The sequence below is a fragment of the Oncorhynchus kisutch genome, linkage group LG23, assembly GCF_002021735.2.
Source record: "Oncorhynchus kisutch isolate 150728-3 linkage group LG23, Okis_V2, whole genome shotgun sequence".
Taxonomy (NCBI): domain Eukaryota; kingdom Metazoa; phylum Chordata; class Actinopteri; order Salmoniformes; family Salmonidae; genus Oncorhynchus; species Oncorhynchus kisutch.
The window spans coordinates 28,179,363-28,198,037 of record NC_034196.2 but is presented as its reverse complement, the minus strand read 5'-3'; the positions used below and the strand labels follow the sequence as shown (position 1 = coordinate 28,198,037).

Below are 18,675 nucleotides of genomic sequence, written 5' to 3'. Positions count from 1 at the left end.
CAAAAACACGCCATTGAAGTTTTGTAATGCCATTTTCTTTATTACAATACCTTTAATAAAGGCATTCTCTGTAAAGGCAGGTAGACTTCCATTGGAGATAAGTGAATTTGCCACTGTTTTAAAACCATGGCATTATCATTTACATTATCATTAACCTCAACATAACACTGTAGTGTCCATAGACTCCAGACAAGAGAGTGATACTGAAGGCAAGCCCTGACTGACTAACACTGCTGCTATAGTAGCTTATTAAAACACATAGTATCATAGCCACTTCTTTCCTTTGATTCTAACACATAGCATCATATCCACACCTCTCTTCGATGTCATTTCAATGACAGGGATAAAAACAAGCTCCCATGTACAAAATAAAAATACTGGAAATATGTATTCATATTAACAATTCGGAATATACTGTATTTACAAAAGAACATTATTTTTCCTTTATCAATTTCCTTTTTATATCCTGTATGGTTTGCTCAGCAAAGCAGCAGTTTGTTTCATAATATGGCGATGAAGATCAATAATGTGTAGCAGCCTTATCTTCCTCCTCCTCTTGCTCCTGGGAGAGTCTCCCTACATTAAAGGGATAGTTCACCCAAATAAAAATACACATTGGTTTCCTTGCCCTGTATGCAGTCTATGGCCCTGTATGCAGTCTATGGCCCTGTATGCAGTCTATGGCCCTGTATGCAGTCTATGGCCCTGTATGCAGTCTATGGCCCTGTATGCAGTCTATGACCCTGTATGCAGTCTATGGCCCTGTATGCAGTCTATGACCGTGTATGCAGTCTATGACCGTGTATGCAGTCTATGGCCCTGTATGCAGTCTATGGACAATGTATGACAGCAATCAATGCATTGGTTTAGTTTCCCTTGCACTGTTTTAGCATTTGTGGCACAGATCCAATTCAAGTCATGGAACCGATATTATACTTTTTTGCACATTATGTCCAAATTATCCAAAAGTATTTTAAATTGATTGTGAAGCTCAACAAAGTCACTTAGATGTTTTGTCCATGGGTGACAAATGCTAACATCAGTCCCATGACTTGAATGGGATATGTGTCACAAATACTAAAATGTTAGTGCCAGGGAAAATAAACCAAAGCATGGATTGCTCTCATACATTGTCTCATACCTTGCTTACAGTTTAAGAAAACCTCCAGGTAGCCTAGTGGTTAGAGCGTTGGGCCAGTAACCAGAAGGTTGCTAGATTGAATCCCGAGCTGACAAGGTACAAATCTGCCGTTCTGCCCCTGAGCAAGGCAGTTGGTTCCTGTTCCCTGGGCGCCGTGGATGTCGATTAAGTCATCCCCCGCACCTCTCCGATTCAGAGGGGTTGGGTTAAATGCGGAAGACACATTTCAGTTGAAGGCATTCAGTTGGACAACTGCCTAGGTATCCCCCTTTCCCAATGTTTCATTTGGGTGAACTATCCCTTTAATAGTTCAGTATAGTCCTGGGGAGGAGGAGAGAAGTCCATTTTTGTGCAAACTCTATTTCATGTCTTATGACTCTGTTATAACCGTCCATGTGTCTGTCTTTTCCATTGTCTTTATCTGTGGATAAAGAGGGAGGTGGATAGGTTAAGGTGTACGGGCGGGGCAGTGTTTTTAGATCAGCGTAGGCTGTGTCCGCGGGTGTACGTCAGGGTAGATGCTGTGGTGACCGTAGGCTAGGATGGAGGTTCAAGACGGGGTTGTGGAAGGTTTGTGGTGTGCGTAGGCCAGGGTGGAGGTATGAGAGGGGGTCCTAGAGGGGGTGTGCTGGGTGGAGGTCCAGGATGGGCTCAGGGGAGAGTACTCTGCTCCGTAAGTCGTCTCCCTGGAGAAGACAGAGTCAGAGGAGCTGCTGGTGTCTGGACCCAATGGAGAATACTGGACCACAGGGATGGAAAGATTCAAATACTCCTAGAGAGAGTTGAGAGAGGGAGGACACGTTCAGGGGAATAATTCAAATGATACGAAAATGACACTGTTTGTGTGTGTGCGCACGTGAATGTGTTTGTTTACCTGGTTGGTCATGAGGGAGAGTGTGCGGTCCAGATCCTCTACCAGCTGTTGGAAGGTTGGTCTGCGAGATGGAACAGCGTGCCAGCAGTCTCTCATCATGATATACCTGAGAGCATGCCACAGTGTTACAACAGAGCGTGTGTTTGTATTACTCTACTTGCGAGGACATTCTTACAGTATACTTGTTTTTTTGTGTGCTTTGTGTACTCACAGCTCCTCTGTGCAGGCGGCTGGCCTGTCCATACGATGTCCCTCCTTCAGCAGTTTGAACAGCTCCTCTACAGGGACCCCTGGGTAGGGAGATCCTCCTAGAGTGAAGATCTCCCACAGCAACACCCCAAACGACCACCTACAACAGAATTCAATACAATCAACATCACTTTCTCAGGGACAGTTATTGCTGGGCTTGAAAGTAAACCTACAGGCACATAACAACAGGATGGATAGCACAACATCACAGAATGTATATTAGGAGTTAGGAGTGTGACTTACACGTCACTCTGGTGTGTGTAGATGCGGTCGAACAGAGCCTCTGGAGCCATCCACTTCACTGGCAGACGACCCTGGGAGGAAAACAAGGGGTTAAACCACGTGTTAAACTCTTTCCACAGAGGGCTAAATGTCTGCAGGTTTTCGCTCCACCCTTGTACTTAATTGATTAATTAAGCTGACTAATTAGTAAGAAACTCCCCTCACCTGGTTGTCTAATGCTTTTGTCTAGGTTTGAATTGAAAAACTCATTCCCTCTGTGGAATGAGTTTGACACCCCTGGGTTAAAACATCTATATGTCCGTCTGTGTCTGAATTCCACTGTGATCATGTTACTTACATTGGTGGTCTTCTTGTAGTAGTCTATGTGGTGGATGTCTCTGGCCAAACCAAAGTCTGCTATCTTCATCACATTGTCCTCTGTCACCAACACGTTCCTGGCTGCTAGGTCTCTGTGGATACACTACAGAAAAAAATGTGATTGATTCATTTATTGGTGGACTGATTTACACTAATGTCCAGTAAAGGAGAGGTAGCGTAAGATAAAATAGATTCAGACGAAGAGAATGAAACACCGAAAGATGAAAAGGAGAGAGAGAGAGACAGACAGACAAAAAGACAGACAATAACACGGGTCTCTTCTCTGACCTTCTGTAAGGCGAGGTATGCCATGCCCCTGGCCACCTGGTAGGCAGCAGACACCAGCTCCCTGACCTCTACGCTGTCCAGGGGGGCCTGGGTTGGCCCAGACCAGTACTCCAGATCCACAGGCCTCCGACAACGCAGGTACTCCCTCAGGTTGCCCTGAGATGCATACTCTACCACCACGTAGAGAGGGCCTGGAGAGAGAGGGAAGGGTTATAATAAACAATGTGGTGTTCCCCAAGGTTCAGCGCTTGGACCCCTGCTGTTATTTTCACCCCTTGGTACTGTGGCCATTGTACTCATCTGTGCAAATAAAATGCTATTTCGCTCACACGCACGCACACACACACACGCACACAAACACACACAGCACCAGTATTACCATCCTGTGTGCAGGCTCCCAGCAGGTTGATGATGTTTTTGTGTTTCCCGATCATCTTCATCATCTCCATTTCAGCGATCAGATCACTCAGGTCCTTCTCTGTGGCGTCCGCTACACAGGAAACAGGATGTGACATCAAATCAATATCAAATATCAACCAATACAAACACTGTTTTTCAGTTTATTTTGAATTATCTCCTTAAATAATTGTGGAATATATTTCAGGAAGTAGTTTTATGTACCTTTGAGCATCTTGACGGCAACCTTGGTGAGACGAGAGGGTTTTTCTCTGTCCAGACCTGCAGCCTCTGCTAGCACAACCTGACCAAAACAACCTTCACCCAGTGGCTTCCCCAGAGACAGCCTAGAACACAGACACGCAAGGCTATGAATGTCCTGTGCATGGAGGTTATGAATCTCCTTGGTTACGTTATGAGTACCGTGTGCAGATGATGTAAGCAATATGTAGGGTTATGTATGCCGATATTATAGATTGGGTATTCTCTATGCAGGGATATAAGCCCTCTAGTACCTGTCTCGTGACAGCTCCCAGAGTGGGTCTGCGGGCAGCTCATACACTGACACGCCAACCAGGGTGGGCGTGGCTCCACTGGAAAGGCGGTACGGCCTGACCAGACACACCCCCGACTGTAGAGAGGAGGAGGAGTCTACTGACACCTTGAGAAAGAGAAGGGGAGGTAGTGAGAGAGGATATACTGTAATAAGAGTTAGCCCGCTGAACTAAAGCCTATGGATTAGCTCAGGAAAAAAAGTATTCACATCTCAGGCAAAGGTTACCCATCACACGATCATGGGTCACTAGTGTGTGTGTGTGTTACCTGTCTGTGTAGGGGAATGCTCTTGGCCAGTTTGTGAACAGCCAGCTGGCTGCTGAAGTCGCTCTTCTTCGGGGAGCAGCGTAGTCGGCAGGCGGTCACTATGGCGACCATGAACATGATGATGAAGAAACCGACGCAGTAGATGAAGATCTCCAGGTAGGCCTGAGATGGTACAGGGGAGGGGGGCAGATCTGGAGGAGAGGGAGTGAAGTGGGATAAATTCATAACATTTTTTACATTGTTTTTTTTCTTCTTCCATTTTCAGTGCAAATATACAAAGCTCATTGGGCTGCAAAGGTTTGTACACAAGTGTACCTTTGATCACACTGAGCCAGGCAGAGTGGTGAGAGACTCCTATAGAGTTTCCTGCCAGACAGGTGTACTCTCCTTCATCCTCCACAGACACGTTCCTCAGAGTAAAGACCTCCATCTCCCTGTCTGTGGTGTTAAACCCTGCAGTCTGAGAGAGAAAGAGAGATTTTGTGACATAGCCCTCGTCAATATAGTGTGCGTTAACCTTCAGAACGCGTACATATATGTGTGTGTGTGTGTGTGTGTACCTTCAGTGCGCGTACGTAAGGCAGTCCGTCTGGTCCCACTCTGCTGCCATTAATGGTGATGCGTTTGAGCCACTGGATGTGGGGCTGAGGGTCGCTGAACACTCGACAGACAAACTCCACGTCGCTACCAACCATGGCCGTACGATTAGCTGGCAGGCCTGCCTGGAGGATGGGCCTGTGAGGGGAACGTTCTAGAATACACAGAAAACATCAATGCAATGTGAGTGATACAAAAACACTAACATACACACTCCCACCACTCAAGGTACACATAACAAAAGTAAACACACACAATATATATACAGTACCAGTCAAAAGTTTGAACACACCACCACTGCAGAATGCTGTGGTAGCCATGCTGGTTAAGTGTGCCTTGAATTTTTTTTTAAATCTGACAGTTTAACCAGCAAAGCACCACCTACACCATCACACCTCCTACTCCATGCTTCACGGTGGGAACTACACATGCGGAGATCACCTACTCTGCGTCTCACAAAGACATGGAGGTTGGAACCAAAAATCTCTAATTTGGACTCATCAGACCAAAATACAGATTTCTACCGGTCTAACGTCCATTGCTCGTGTTTCTTGGCCCAAGCAAGTCTCTTCTTATTATTGGTGTCCTTTAGCAGTGGTTCTTTGCAGCAATTTGACCATGGCCTGATTCATGCAGTCTCCTCTGAACAGTTGATGTTGAGATGTCGGTTACTTGAACTCTATAATACGGACTTGGTCTTTACCAAACAGGGCTATCTTCTGTATACCAACCCTACCTTGTCACAACACAACTGATTGGCTCAAACACATTAAGAAGGAAAGACATTTCACCAATGACCTTTTAATAAGGCACACCTGTTAATTGAAATGCATTCCTGGTGACTAACTCATGGAGCTGGTTGAGAGAATGCAAAGAGTGTGCAAATCAAGGCAAGGGGTGGCTCCTTTGAAGAAACGCAAATATATTTTGATAGGTTTAACACTTATGGTTACTACATGATTCCATGTGTACTATTTCATAGTTTTGATGTCTTAACTATTATTCTACAATGTAGAAAATAGTAAAAATAAAGAAAAACCCTGGAATGACTAGGTGTGTCCAAACTTTTGACTGGTACTGTATTTATATGCACACATACTGACTGACCCACTACGTCCAGCTGGTAGGTGTGTGTGAGGCTGCCGTGCTTGTTCTCCACCAGACAGGTGTAGTTGCCTTTATCAGACGGAACCACTGACTCCATTATTATTGTCCACATGTGGTCCCGGAGCTGAAAGAGGGAGACAGCGAGAGAGGAAGAGCGTGAGAGAAAGAGGCAAAGGAGTGAAAACATGAGAAGAGCCATGAAAAATACACATTTTGTGTTGTGTTAGTAATTTAATTTAATTTTTTAAAACATTTGTGTTCTCCAAGGTTCAGTGCTTGGACCCCTGCTGTTGTCTTTTTACACGGTATCCCTTGGTACTGTAATATTAGTTTTTAAGGTATGCTATTTACTCTCTGACTTACAGGCTCAATGCACCCATTTTTATTTCAATATCAAATAAAAAAATATTGTGTAACACACCTTACTGTGATTGTTTTTATTTTTATTTTTTATAGCAAGAGCCATTTCTGAAGCAAGAATTTTGCTAAGACTGTCTAGAATTGGTTTGAGTGGGGAGGGGAACACTGAAAACTAGCTGTTATTGGCAGAGAGGTTTGGAACTAACTAATTTATCACCTGGTGATGTCACCAGGCAGGACAAAACTCCATCCCACAAAAACAGGCTGAAATTTCAGGCGGCGTTTCAAAGTTCTTACACTAAAAGGGCATTCATATAATTTCCACAATTTCTCAGTATTATTCCAACCTCATAGTGTAGAAATACAGTTAAGGTCAGAAGTTTACATACACTTAGGATGGCATCATTAAAACTAGTTTTTCAACCAGTCCACAAATTTCTTGATAACAAACTATAGTTTTGGCAAGTCGGTTAGGACATTACTTTGTGCATGACACAAGTAATTTTTCCAACAATTGTTCACAGACAGATTATTTCACTGTATCACAATTCCCGTGGGTCAGAAGTTTACATACACTAAGTTCACTGTACCTTTAAACAGGTTGGAAAATTCCAGAAAATTATGTCATGGCTTTAGAGGCTTCTGATAGGCTAATTGACATAATTTGAGTCAATTGGAGGTGTACCTGGCGATGTATTTCAAGGCCTACCTTCAAACTCAGTGCCTCTTTGCTTGACATCATGGGAAAATCTAAAGAAATCAGCCAAGACCTCAGAAAAAAAAATGGTAGACCTTTACAGTCTGGTTCATCCTTGGGAGCAATTTCCAAACGCCTGAAGGTACCACGTTCATCTGTACAAACAATAGTATGCAAGTATAAACACCATGGGATCACGCAATTGTACTTTAGTACGAAATGTGCAAATCAATCCCATAACAACAACAAAGGATCTTGTGAAGATGCTGGAGGAAACCGGTACAAAAGTATCTATATCCACAGTAAAACAAGTCCTATATCAACATAACGTGAAAGGCTGCTCAGCAAGGAAGAAGTCACTGCTCCAAAACTGCCATAAAAAAAGCCAGACTATGGTTTTTAACTGCACATGGGGACAAAGATCGTACTTTTTGGAGAAATGTCCTCTGGTCTGATGAAACAAAAATAGAACCGTTTGGCCATAGTGACCATCGTTATGTTAGGAGGAAAAAGGGGGAGGCTTGCAAGCAGAAGAACACCATCCCAACCATGAAGCATGGGGGTGGCAACATCATGTCGTGGGGGTGCTTTGCTGCAGGAGGGACTGGTGCACTTCACAAAATAGATGGCATCCTGAGGATGGAAAATTATATGGCTGTATTGAAGTAACATCTCAAGACATCAGTCAGGAAGTTAAAGCTTGGTCGCAAATGGGTCTTCCAAATGGACACTGACCCCAAGCATACTTCCAAAGTTGTGGCAAAATGGCTTAAGGACAACAAAAAGTAAAGGTATTGGAGTGGCCATCGCAAAGCCCTGACCTCAATCCCATAGAAAATGTGTGGGCAGAACTGAAAAAGCGTGGCAAGGAGGCCTACAAACCTGACTCAGTTACACCAGCTCTGTCAGGAGGAATGGGCCAAAATTCACTCAAATTATTGTCGGAAGTTTGTGGAAGGCTACCCGAAATGTTTTACCCAAATTAAACAATTTAAAGGCAATGCTACCTAAAACTAATTGAGTGTATGTAAACTTCTGATGAAAGAAATAAAAGCTGAAATAAATAATTCTCTCAACTATTATTCTGACATTTCACATTATTAAAATAAAGTGGTGATCCTAACTGACCTAAGACAGAGAATTTTCTACTGGGATTAAATGTCAGGAATTGTGAAAAACTGAGTTTAAATGTATTTGGCTAAGGTGTCTGTAAACTTCTGACTTCAACTGTATATACACTGAGTGTACAACACATTAAGAACACCTTCCAAATATTGGGTTGCAATTGTTGTCTCATCTACATTGATTGAGGTGGATTTAATAAGTGACATCAATAAGCAATCTTAGCTTTCACCTGGAATCACTTGGTCAGTCTTGGAAAGAGGTGTCATGGAAAGAGGTGTCCGTAATGTTTTGTACACTCCGTGTATAAAACACAGGACAATCACGTTTCTGGCTGTACTGGGGCTTTGACAAATGATACACAACTCAGACAACCCAGTATGAAGCAGAGGGCTGTACAAAAAAACACATACCTTGAAGCCTCCAATGCGCTGGTCTTTCCTGAACTCTTTCCCATTCCTGTACCACCGCAAAGTTGGTGTGGGATTACCAGTCGCCTGGCAACGAAATTTAACAGTCTTACTGGCAGGAACGGCATGGAGCCTCTTCTCCATCTTGTCTGGAGTCGCCCACTGAGGAGCCATCACTAGAGAGAGGGTATTTATATTTCACATTTTTGATTTAAAATCAATCTTTCTTCAGTTGGTTTGGCTAGTAACTACTTTTTCAGACCAATAAAAGGGGAGAGAAAGGAAAGTGGCAGGGGAAAGAGCTTACATTGGAGATTCTGATTGTTGGATAGTTTATTTTCCTCTGAAGAAGACTCATCATCATCATCTTCGTCCTCAGAAGATGCCAGCATGTCAGCTATGGAGAGAGAAGAAAACGTAAACCAAAAATAGAAACCAGTGTGTGTGTGTTTAAACAGGAAGAGCTGAGGCAGGGTTACTCTGTGGGGGTCTGGGATGCTCCTGCTGAGTGAAAAGGGAAATGGCTTAAAGATTAACCTTTCACATTTTTACTCCTTTAAGCTGCCACACAAACACACACACACACACACAGTTCCCCTGTTGCTCCCTAACCCCCAGCTCAGAGATAAACAAACACACTAATAATCACCACCTTCATCCTGACAAATGGTTGTGAACAAAGGGTGAGGAGGGATGTGAGGGTGAGTTGGGAGAGAGGAGGGGAAAGCAGCAGGTTTCAGATCTTTAATGGGTCCTGTTTGAATACGTTGAATGAGAAAAAGCCTACTTCCTTCTACCATTAGACACAGTCGGCTCAGGTTCCATTCCACAGCATTCACAGATCCGGCCACATCAGATCAGTGATTACTATAAGCAGGGATATTTACTACCACACATCCCTTTTCACCTCTCATCAGGATTACTGATTACTATACAATATATTGGTAACTCAGGACATGTTCTGCCACAGATTCAATACCTCCCAAACTCTCAGCAGGACCTACACCAGAAAAGCAGTCATAATTTCTCCTCTAATCTACAGATATTAGGTCCATAATCAGCATCACCACAGACTGACACACCCCTGAATTCAAGCTCCCAACCTGACTACATTATGTATGTAATCTACAGGGAGAGGTCTACAGAGACTGCATTATAGGAGGTCTTGAATACAGCATGTCTGTCATCTAGAGGGAGAGGTCTACAGAAACTGCATTATGGGAGGTCTTGAATACAGCATGTCTGTCATCTAGAGGGAGAGGTCTACAGAGACTGCATTATGGGAGGTCTTGAATACTGCCTGCTCATAGCAGGGGGAACATTCTCAATGAGAGGTTGTCAAAAATAGACAGAGAGAGCGCGTGAGAGAGAAAGAGAGAGCGGGGAAGCAACAGAGAGAGGGGATAAAGACAAAGAACAAAAAATGACTGAAAAAAAGAAAGGAATCCACTAAAAGAGAGAAAAGCAAGGGGAGTTGGTTGAAGTCCAAAAACATAAACCTTTATTTGAACGAAGCAACGAGAAGGAGAGAAGGATATGGGAAATTGGGAGCAGACTTTGTTTATGGAAAAAGAGTTTGCGGCACAAAAGTTACATTTAGGTGTTTTTGACTGAGAGAGAAAAACAAGAATTTATGGGTTCAAAACAACAGTATTACACACACACACATACACACTCTCAGCTGGATACCAGATGGCTGGAAGCGAAACACACACATACACACGCATGCGCGTACAAACACACACACACACAACACAGGGTGTTAGGGTTGGTCAGGATGGTTGTGATTACAGTACTCGCCAATACAAATAAAACAATGTCCTTTCAGACGGCATTCATCCTTTCCTACCAAAAACAGAATCTCTGTTCCACCTCCAACCAGCTGTGTGTGTGTGCTCATGTATGTATGCGTGCGTGTGTGGACAGGATATGTAAACCATTGCACCATGAAAAATCACTGTAAACATCCTCAGCTTTAAACTAAATGGACAAACCTTGAAGAGCTTCTTTCTAGCTCAATATAGAATCTCCCCACCCCAAACACACATCCATAAATGTAAGTGTATGTTCTGTTTTCTCGAGCTCAGAATAGAGACCCACTACTAACAGAACAGTTCCAGATAGCAGAACAGAGTCAGTGGGATTGAACCACCATGGTAGCAGCCTGAACCTAGAACCCTCAGCCTGAACCTAGAACCCCTAGTCTGAACCCTCAGCCTGAACCCAGAACCCTCAGCCTGAACCTAGAACCCCTAGCCTGAACCCAGAACCTTCAGCCTGAACCTAGAACCCTCAGCCTGAACCTAGAACCCCTAGCCTGAACCCTCAGCCTGAACCTAGAACCCTCAGCCTGAACCCAGAACCCTCAGCCTGAACCCAGAACCCTCAGCCTGAACCCAGAACCCCTAGCCTGAACCCAGAACCCCTAGCCTGAACCCTCAGCCTGAACCCAGACCCCTCAGCCTGAACCTAGAACCCCTAGCCTGAACCCAGAACCCCTAGCCTGAACCCAGAACCCCTAGCCTGAACCCAGAACCCTCAGCCTGAACCCAGAACCCTCAGCCTGAAACCAGAACCCTCAGCCTGAAACCAGAACCCTCAGCCTGAAGCCAGAACCCTCAGCCTGAAGCCAGAACCCTCAGCCTGAAGCCAGAACCCTCAGCCTGAACCCAGAACCCTCAGCCTGAACCCAGAACCCTCAGCCTGAACCTAGAACCCTCAGCCTGAACCCAGAACCCCTAGCCTGAACCCAGAACCCTCAGCCTGAACCTAGAACCCCTAGCCTGAACCCAGAACCTTCAGCCTGAACCTAGAACCCTCAGCCTGAACCTAGAACCCCTAGCCTGAACCCTCAGCCTGAACCTAGAACCCTCAGCCTGAACCCAGAACCCTCAGCCTGAACCCAGAACCCTCAGCCTGAACCCAGAACCCCTAGCCTGAACCCAGAACCCCTAGCCTGAACCCAGAACCCCTAGCCTGAACCCTCAGCCTGAACCCAGACCCCTCAGCCTGAACCTAGAACCCCTAGCCTGAACCCAGAACCCGTAGCCTGAACCCAGAACCCCTAGCCTGAACCCAGAACCCTCAGCCTGAACCCAGAACCCTCAGCCTGAACCCAGAACCCCTAGCCTGAAACCAGAACCCTCAGCCTGAAACCAGAACCCTCAGCCTGAAGCCAGAACCCTCAGCCTGAACCCAGAACCCTCAGCCTGAACCCAGAACCCTCAGCCTGAACCCAGAACCCTCAGCCTGAACCCAGAACCCTCAGCCTGAACCTAGAACCCTCAGCCTGAACCCAGAACCCTCAGCCTGAACCTAGAACCCTCAGCCTGAACCTAGAACCCTCAGCCTGAACCTAGAACCCTCAGCCTGAACCCTCAGCCTGAACCCAGAACCCCTAGCCTGAACCCTCAGCCTGAACCCAGAACCCCTAGCCTGAACCCTCAGCCTGAACCCAGAACCCTCAGCCTGAACCCAGAACCCTCAGCCTGAACCCAGAACCCTCAGCCTGAAACTAGAACCCTCAGCCTGAACCTAGAACCCTCAGCCTGAACCTAGAACCCTCAGCCTGAACCTAGAACCCTCAGCCTGAACCCAGAACCCCTAGCCTGAACCCAGAACCCTCAGCCTGAACCCAGAACCCTCAGCCTGAAACTAGAACCCTCAGCCTGAACCTAGAACCCTCAGCCTGAACCTAGAACCCTCAGCCTGAGGGATTAAAATAGATTCAATAACAAAGAGGAAAAGAAGGCTCACAAGCGAGTACACACACACACACACACAGCTAATGAGACGTAGCACTGCCTGTCAACTACAACCGAGAGAGCACAAGCAAGAAAGAAAGAGAATTTAAGATCTTTATGTGGCCCATGTCTCTTACCTGTGTCGCTGACGTGGGCAGCAGCTGGTCTGGACTGGGTCAGGGGAGAGTAAATCAGTAGAAACAGCAGTGACCAAAGGAGCAGCAGAGATGAGCGGGACAACAACATACTGGCACTGGTATAGGTTAACTGGTACAGTACTGGAATGGTAGGGGCTACTGGTACAGGGCAGGCTGAAGAGGGTGCTTAAATGTATCAGCCTACAACCATCAACTCTTCAGGTGGGGAACTGTAAGAGGAAAAAAAGAGAGGGACATTCATGAATATGTTAAAGACAAGACAAGGCATTTTATGAAAATAAATGGTAAGACAAGGATGTGACACTGCTACCCTTTCTAGAGCCCGTCCGATATATCAGGTCACCAATACTATCAGCCGATAACCAATATTTAATAAATAGGATGAAAAAAGGGAATCTCATGCTTATATGAACACTCGTCATTATTGTCACAATGTATGAAATCAATATTTGAAGCACAATTATTGGACAATTGCTCTTTTGGATGGCAATTTATGAGAACTTAGTGTGGAAAATGTATATCAGTATCGGTAAGTTTGTCCCCCCCCCCCAAAATCGGAATCGGACCCGAAAAACATATGGGTCAGGCTCTAACGGGTCAGCCCATGCTCGCAGGAGGACATTGGTAGAGACTGTGACACATGCTCTGGTGTCTCTTTTCACAGATGAGAACTCCGCTTCCAACACTCCTCACACTATAACATCTTTCGACACTTGTCCAATAAGCTCACCTGTCACATATTAATGCCCATCAAACATTCCAAAACTGAGCTGTGTTTTATCACAGTTTTGTTATGCCTCCCCCTAAAGGCATCAGCATGCTTCGGTTTGGCTGGCGCCTAGCCGAGTGCTGAATGAGTGTGCTCGCATACTCCCTTAAAAGTCATTAAGCAGCAATAGTACTGTTTGTCCATCTTGAGACGCCGTAGCTAGTATACACTTCCTCAAAATAATCAGACTTCATCTAAGGTAACTCAAGAATTCTGTCATTCATTTTGAAGTTTTTTGCAGAGGAGATCTTAGTTGCACAATTTTAGATTAACTAAGATGTTTGGTGCAGTATGTCTCAATGAAAAATATAGCATGAAAATGATTCATTTCTGGTTGAATGACAAACACTTAATTGAAGAATCCCTACTGTTGACCAATCACCGACAAAGGGGCGTAGACTTCGGCCACCGACTTCGGCTTTTCTCGAGAAAAATGTTTGTGTACAAGATCAGCCACAAAAACCTTACCGAATACCAAAACCAACAAGAACGTCATGATTAATATATGCACAAACTATTTGATGGGAAGCATGCGGAGATTGCGGACACCTTAACCCGCACCCCCAGCCCAAACACCATATGCCCCCCAGTCCGCCTGCCAGTGCCACAGTGTTAAAGTCTCATTGAGAAGATGGATCTGGTGTTTAGGTGTTATGAGATTGCTTCAGACCACAAACAAACACTGATGTAGAGAGACTAACACCCAGGAGAGCTGTAAACATATTCTATAATACATCATCTCCCTTCTCATTATATATTGTTGTAGTCAGAAACATGTTGAACAGCTTGACGGTACATTAACATTACTGAAACTTGGACACTACTATAGCTGGCAGCTTGGGATGGTGTGGGCATTACTGAGGGTTACTCTGTCCTTCAGAACTGGCAGCCAGTGTGCATGTGGTTATGCATGTGGTTATGCGTGTCAGGGTGATGACCCAGAGTGGGAGATATGTAACAGTAAAGAGTAGAGTGGCAGGTTTATGAAGATGTCATTAATGCCCTTGGTTTACACCACACACAGAGAATTTACCCTCATTGACACCGCCATTAACTCAACCCCACACTAACGTAAAGAGTCTCTTAAATTGATGAGTTTGTTTGCAGATTTATGAGTTTTATGGTGGAGAGTCTCCATCGTACTGCTGGCTGGCTGACAGCAGAGCCCAGCACAGAAACAGCTAGGCAGACAGTCTTCTTATTACATACTGTAGGTGAGAGAGAATGAGGGAGAGTAAGAGAGAGACAGAGTATGCAGGCTTTTGCTCCAGCTCTACCCCCCCCCCCCCCCCCCCGCCCCCAGCCTTGCTGTGTGGCTTCTTTAACTTCTAAAAGGAACTTCAGAGAGAGGAAACAGCAGATAACAGTAACTTTGACATCCATTTCAGCAATTTAACAGACGGTCTTATACAAAGAGAGTTGCTTTGAACCAGAGCAGGGTAGAAAACCCCTACAAATGATGATCATTGCTAGTAAAACCTTCCAAAATAGCTTCAAGTCCAGTGCTAGTTGTTTTCTGAGCGGTTATTCTGCAGATGCTGTTGGTTTAAACTAGAAGCCACCGGGTCAGCTTGCTGGTTCTGTGTATAGCTTAGAATGATTCAGGGAGGTTGATATGATAAAAAACTGATGGTAACTACACACATACAGGGTGGCATATAGTCGCTAGGCCAAGAATAGAGCATCACACCAGCTCTCTATTGAGGAGAGGGCTTCAACATACCAGAAACATCTCCCTACTCCATCTTTCTCCCATGCCTTCCTCCCTATACATCCCCCCTCTAATCCCTTCAGTCAGACAACTTCTAGTTCTCCTAAGATTACCCCCCCCCCCCCCCTCTAATCCCTTCAGTCGACAACTTCTAGTTCTCCTAAAATTACCCCCCCCCCTCTAATCCCTTCAGTCGACAACTTCTAGTTCTCCTAAAATTACCCCCCCCCCCTCTAATCCCTTCAGTCGACAACTTCTAGCTCTCCTAAACTCCCCTCCCTCCATCTAATCCCTTCAATCAGACAACTGCTAGTTATTTTAAGATTACCCCCCTCCCTCCATCTAATCCCATCAGTCAGACAACTTCTAGTTCTCCTAAAATTACCCCCCTCCCTCCATCTAATCACTTCAGTCAGACAACTTCTAGTTATTTTAAGATTACCCCCCCCCCCCCCTCCATCTAATCCCTTCAGTCAGACAACTTCTAGTTCTTTTAAGATTACCCCCCCCCCTCCTCCATCTAATCCCTTCAGTCAAACAACTTCTAGTTCTCCTAAAATTATATGTTTAATTCCCCCTCCCTCTCTTTCTGGCAGATGTGACCTCTCCAGGTGTTCCATTCCAAAAGCCTTTACCTACACACCACATTCTGCCTCAGCCCTGGCCTGGTCCACCCGTCATAGTAACGCTGTCATAGTAACACACCATTTTCCTGTAAACTGGAAAACAGCTCCTGGTGTGTACCTGTGTGTCAAGGGGAGCCATGGCAGAGATATGCTACCATGAAGCATCCATGAAGGCATTGATTGTGCACCTATACAACCCAGCTGTAGTACTGTTACTTACAGAGGCTGAATGTCTGGAGACAGAGGACAGGTGGAGAGTAGAACAGAAAGCACACAGGTCTGCTGTAGGACTTTAATCCTCCTAACTCACTCACACACTCCTGGTCAGTGACCCTGGAGTCTTCTATAGGCCTGGATAACAGCTCAGTGCCTTACCATACACCTCTATCTACCTCCCCACTCATCTTTTTATCACTCTCTCAGTCTATCTGTTATATTATCTCTCTCTCTACTCATCTGTTTCTCCTCCCATAATGTGGTATCTGACACAGATTAGCAGCCATCACACATTCTCTCCATTCCCAAATGGCAGAGTGAGTCAGTTCTCACACTCAGTATCTCTCTCACTGTTACCCTGGCGAGTAAGATTTAGATTTCCAATGTATTCATTACACAAATACACTTGAAACTGAACTCTCACATCACACCATTATTATCATCATTGTGTGTATGTGCTGACATAAACATCCAAAATGGTCTTCTGATCATAATGAGCCATTTCTGGACAGATAAAAAAAAACATACTCAAAGGAGAATCTCGATTGAAAGTGTTTTTTTTTGTTGAGCACCAAGTTAAATCTCGGTCCAGGAAACCAGCCCAATAACTTCAATGTCATGCATGGCCCACAGATCATGTGGCAACAGTACTACTGTTATTCCCATTCTACTAAGGAGTAGGTGACAGTTCGGTAGCCTAGTTGTTAGTGTTGGACTAGTAACTGAAAGGTTGCAAGGTCGAATCCCCAGCTGACAAGGTAAAACAAAAATGTGTCTTGTGTCGTTCTGCCCCTGAACAAGGCAGTTAGCCCACTGTTCCCAGGCCTTCATTGGAAATAAGATGTTGTTCATAACTAACCTGCCTAGTTAAATAAAAGGTAAAATAAAATAAATAAACAGTTGGTTCTGCGCGTGACTCACCGGTCAAGCAGTAGCGCTGTGATGAGTCAACGAACAGCAGATATGGCGCGTGCTGCTGAATGAACAGCCGGATCTCATCAGAGTTGGAATGTCACACGCACAAACCTCATTTACCGTAAACAGATTAAATTGATACAAGTACACCCACGGCGGTCAGTGTGCCCAGTCTGCCCATTGCGGTGGCATGTGACTCGACTGACTGCTTTACGGTGTGTTCCTCAGTCAGAGAGAGACATGGGTCAAATCTTACTAGCTGGACTGTGGTTTGTAATTATGTAGTCATCTTTGTGTATATATTATACATGATTAATGAAGCCTTCATAATAAGGCATTATAAAGGTTGGCATTTATGAAATGGTTACAAATAGTTATAGTTTACGACGGCATCTAAATCAGGATGATTTTATTTTTTACTTTGTTAGGGCTAACACTGGCACGGCCCCCTAAATTGCATAACATTCTTCTAGCCTATGTAGGATAATTCCAATATGATCATGAATGGCCAGATCGGTCTATACCTACTTTATTTAAAAGTATAATTGTTTTCTCAAATGTTTACAGATCACGTAGGCCAAAGCAAGCTGCAACATTGTATCCTTGACAGTGTGGACATCTAGGCTATTGGTCGCATTGAAGGTAGTGTCTCACCTGAATTTCGGATCCTTGTGCAACTCCCCTCGAAGGTAGGTTAGACGTCTAAAAGAAAGTAATTCAATGTCCGATTCGATCGATGTCTTTTAAACCTTAAAGTCACAACTCTCGTAAACAATGCGGTGTTTTTCCAGAGTTCAAACGCAGTGGCGCGGTGAAGCTTCGAGTAACCTTAATGGCCATTGATTTCGGAGTAGCAATGGAGCGGTCTCTATCTTCCGAGAGAAGAGGTATAAAAACACGTTCAGCACAAATACCTCACACGTAGCCTAAAGTTTTCGACCGGTTTCAGTAAAGATGTCTCGAACAGCAGCAAATCTCAAGGCATTTGACTTTACTCAATACGTTCCTATTCTTGGAGAAAACATGTGGAAACTTCGACCATCTTCTGTATTGTCTTGCAACTATCGGGGAAAACATTTGCAGAATACTGCAACCCGCATAGATCTATTTGCGAGGCGAATTGTCTGGCAACATTATAACGTTAGGTCATTGAATGTATTTCCGAGCGGCGAATTCCAGCTCTCTGACCTCCCCCAACCACTTCTCACCGTGTGTTGAGAGATTCTGAAGGAGACCTCCCACTTCACTCCCCCTTCTCACTCCCCCTTCCCTCCCCCTTCTCACTCCCCCTTCCCTCCCCCTTCTCCCTCTCCCTTCTCACTCCCCCTTTCCTCCCCCTTCTCACTCCCCCTTCCCACTCCCCTCTCCCTCTCACTTGCAGGAACTCAAAATGATTAAGCCTACACTGTAGACTTGTAGGTCTGTCACAAATAAAATAAAACGTTGGCTACTGGCTTGACTGATCTTAACACAGCATATTTTGGAAATAGACAGCCTGTTTATTTGTGTTTTGGCAACATTCTCACAAGACGTTAAATACTAGGCTACTCAGCATGTGTCTACTGCCCTTTTAACTAAAATTCTGACAGAGGGAAATGGCTTTCATATCTTGGAGAGCCCTGGTGTGTGTGTGTGTGTGCGGCTAACTGGTTGGGCAGTGGTGTAACTGGGCCTGGTCTGAGTAAACAGTTGATTAAAAATCAGAGGAAGGTGATGCAGAGAGAGAAACACACAAAAACACTTGTATGTTCTGTCTGCGTCCATTGACTGATGCTGTGTGAAATGTGTCTGCATGTCCAGGAAACCTTGACATGGGATACAGGGGGCTGGCTAGACTACAGTAGGAATGGCTGCTTTTGTCACTTCTAGGTTAG

General features: G+C 44.9%; 1 protein-coding gene across 3 annotated transcripts; it reads right to left on the bottom strand.

Moving 5' to 3' along the window:
- Window positions 1-13: 13 nt before the first annotated feature.
- Window positions 14-18,018, bottom strand: LOC109868541 (fibroblast growth factor receptor 1-A). 3 transcript variants are annotated; one of them, XM_020458173.2, is made up of 17 exons: window positions 17,456-17,986; window positions 12,544-12,773; window positions 8,971-9,060; window positions 8,667-8,839; window positions 6,075-6,198; window positions 4,931-5,121; window positions 4,686-4,830; window positions 4,371-4,561; window positions 4,064-4,209; window positions 3,774-3,895; window positions 3,532-3,642; window positions 3,153-3,343; window positions 2,845-2,967; window positions 2,508-2,578; window positions 2,227-2,364; window positions 2,016-2,121; window positions 14-1,913 (listed from the first exon to the last, which is right to left on the bottom strand). In XM_020458173.2, the coding sequence occupies exons 2-17, from the start codon at window positions 12,650-12,652 to the stop codon at window positions 1,692-1,694; spliced, it is 2,253 nt and encodes a 750-aa protein (XP_020313762.1). In that variant the 5' UTR covers window positions 12,653-12,773; window positions 17,456-17,986; the 3' UTR covers window positions 14-1,691. The 3 variants fall into 3 exon arrangements, with proteins under 3 accessions (XP_020313762.1, XP_031658941.1, XP_031658942.1); XM_031803081.1 differs by lacking the exon at window positions 17,456-17,986 and adding an exon at window positions 16,808-16,964 and having other exon boundaries at window positions 378-1,913; XM_031803082.1 differs by lacking the exons at window positions 14-1,913; window positions 2,016-2,121 and having other exon boundaries at window positions 2,223-2,364; window positions 17,456-18,018.
- Between the last annotated feature and the right edge of the window lie 657 nt (window positions 18,019-18,675).

Bases quoted from the DNA above. Each gene is read 5' to 3' on its own strand.
- LOC109868541 (XM_020458173.2), bottom strand. From the start codon at position 12,652: ATGTTGTTGTCCCGCTCATCTCTGCTGCTCCTTTGGTCACTGCTGTTT. The intron at 6,199-8,666 runs GTATGTGTTTTT...TCCCTCTTTCAG, and splicing joins AGCGCATTGGAGGCTTCAAG to CTCCGGGACCACATGTGGAC. The intron at 1,914-2,015 runs GTAAACAAACAC...AACTCTCTCTAG, and splicing joins TCTCCCTCATGACCAACCAG to GAGTATTTGAATCTTTCCAT.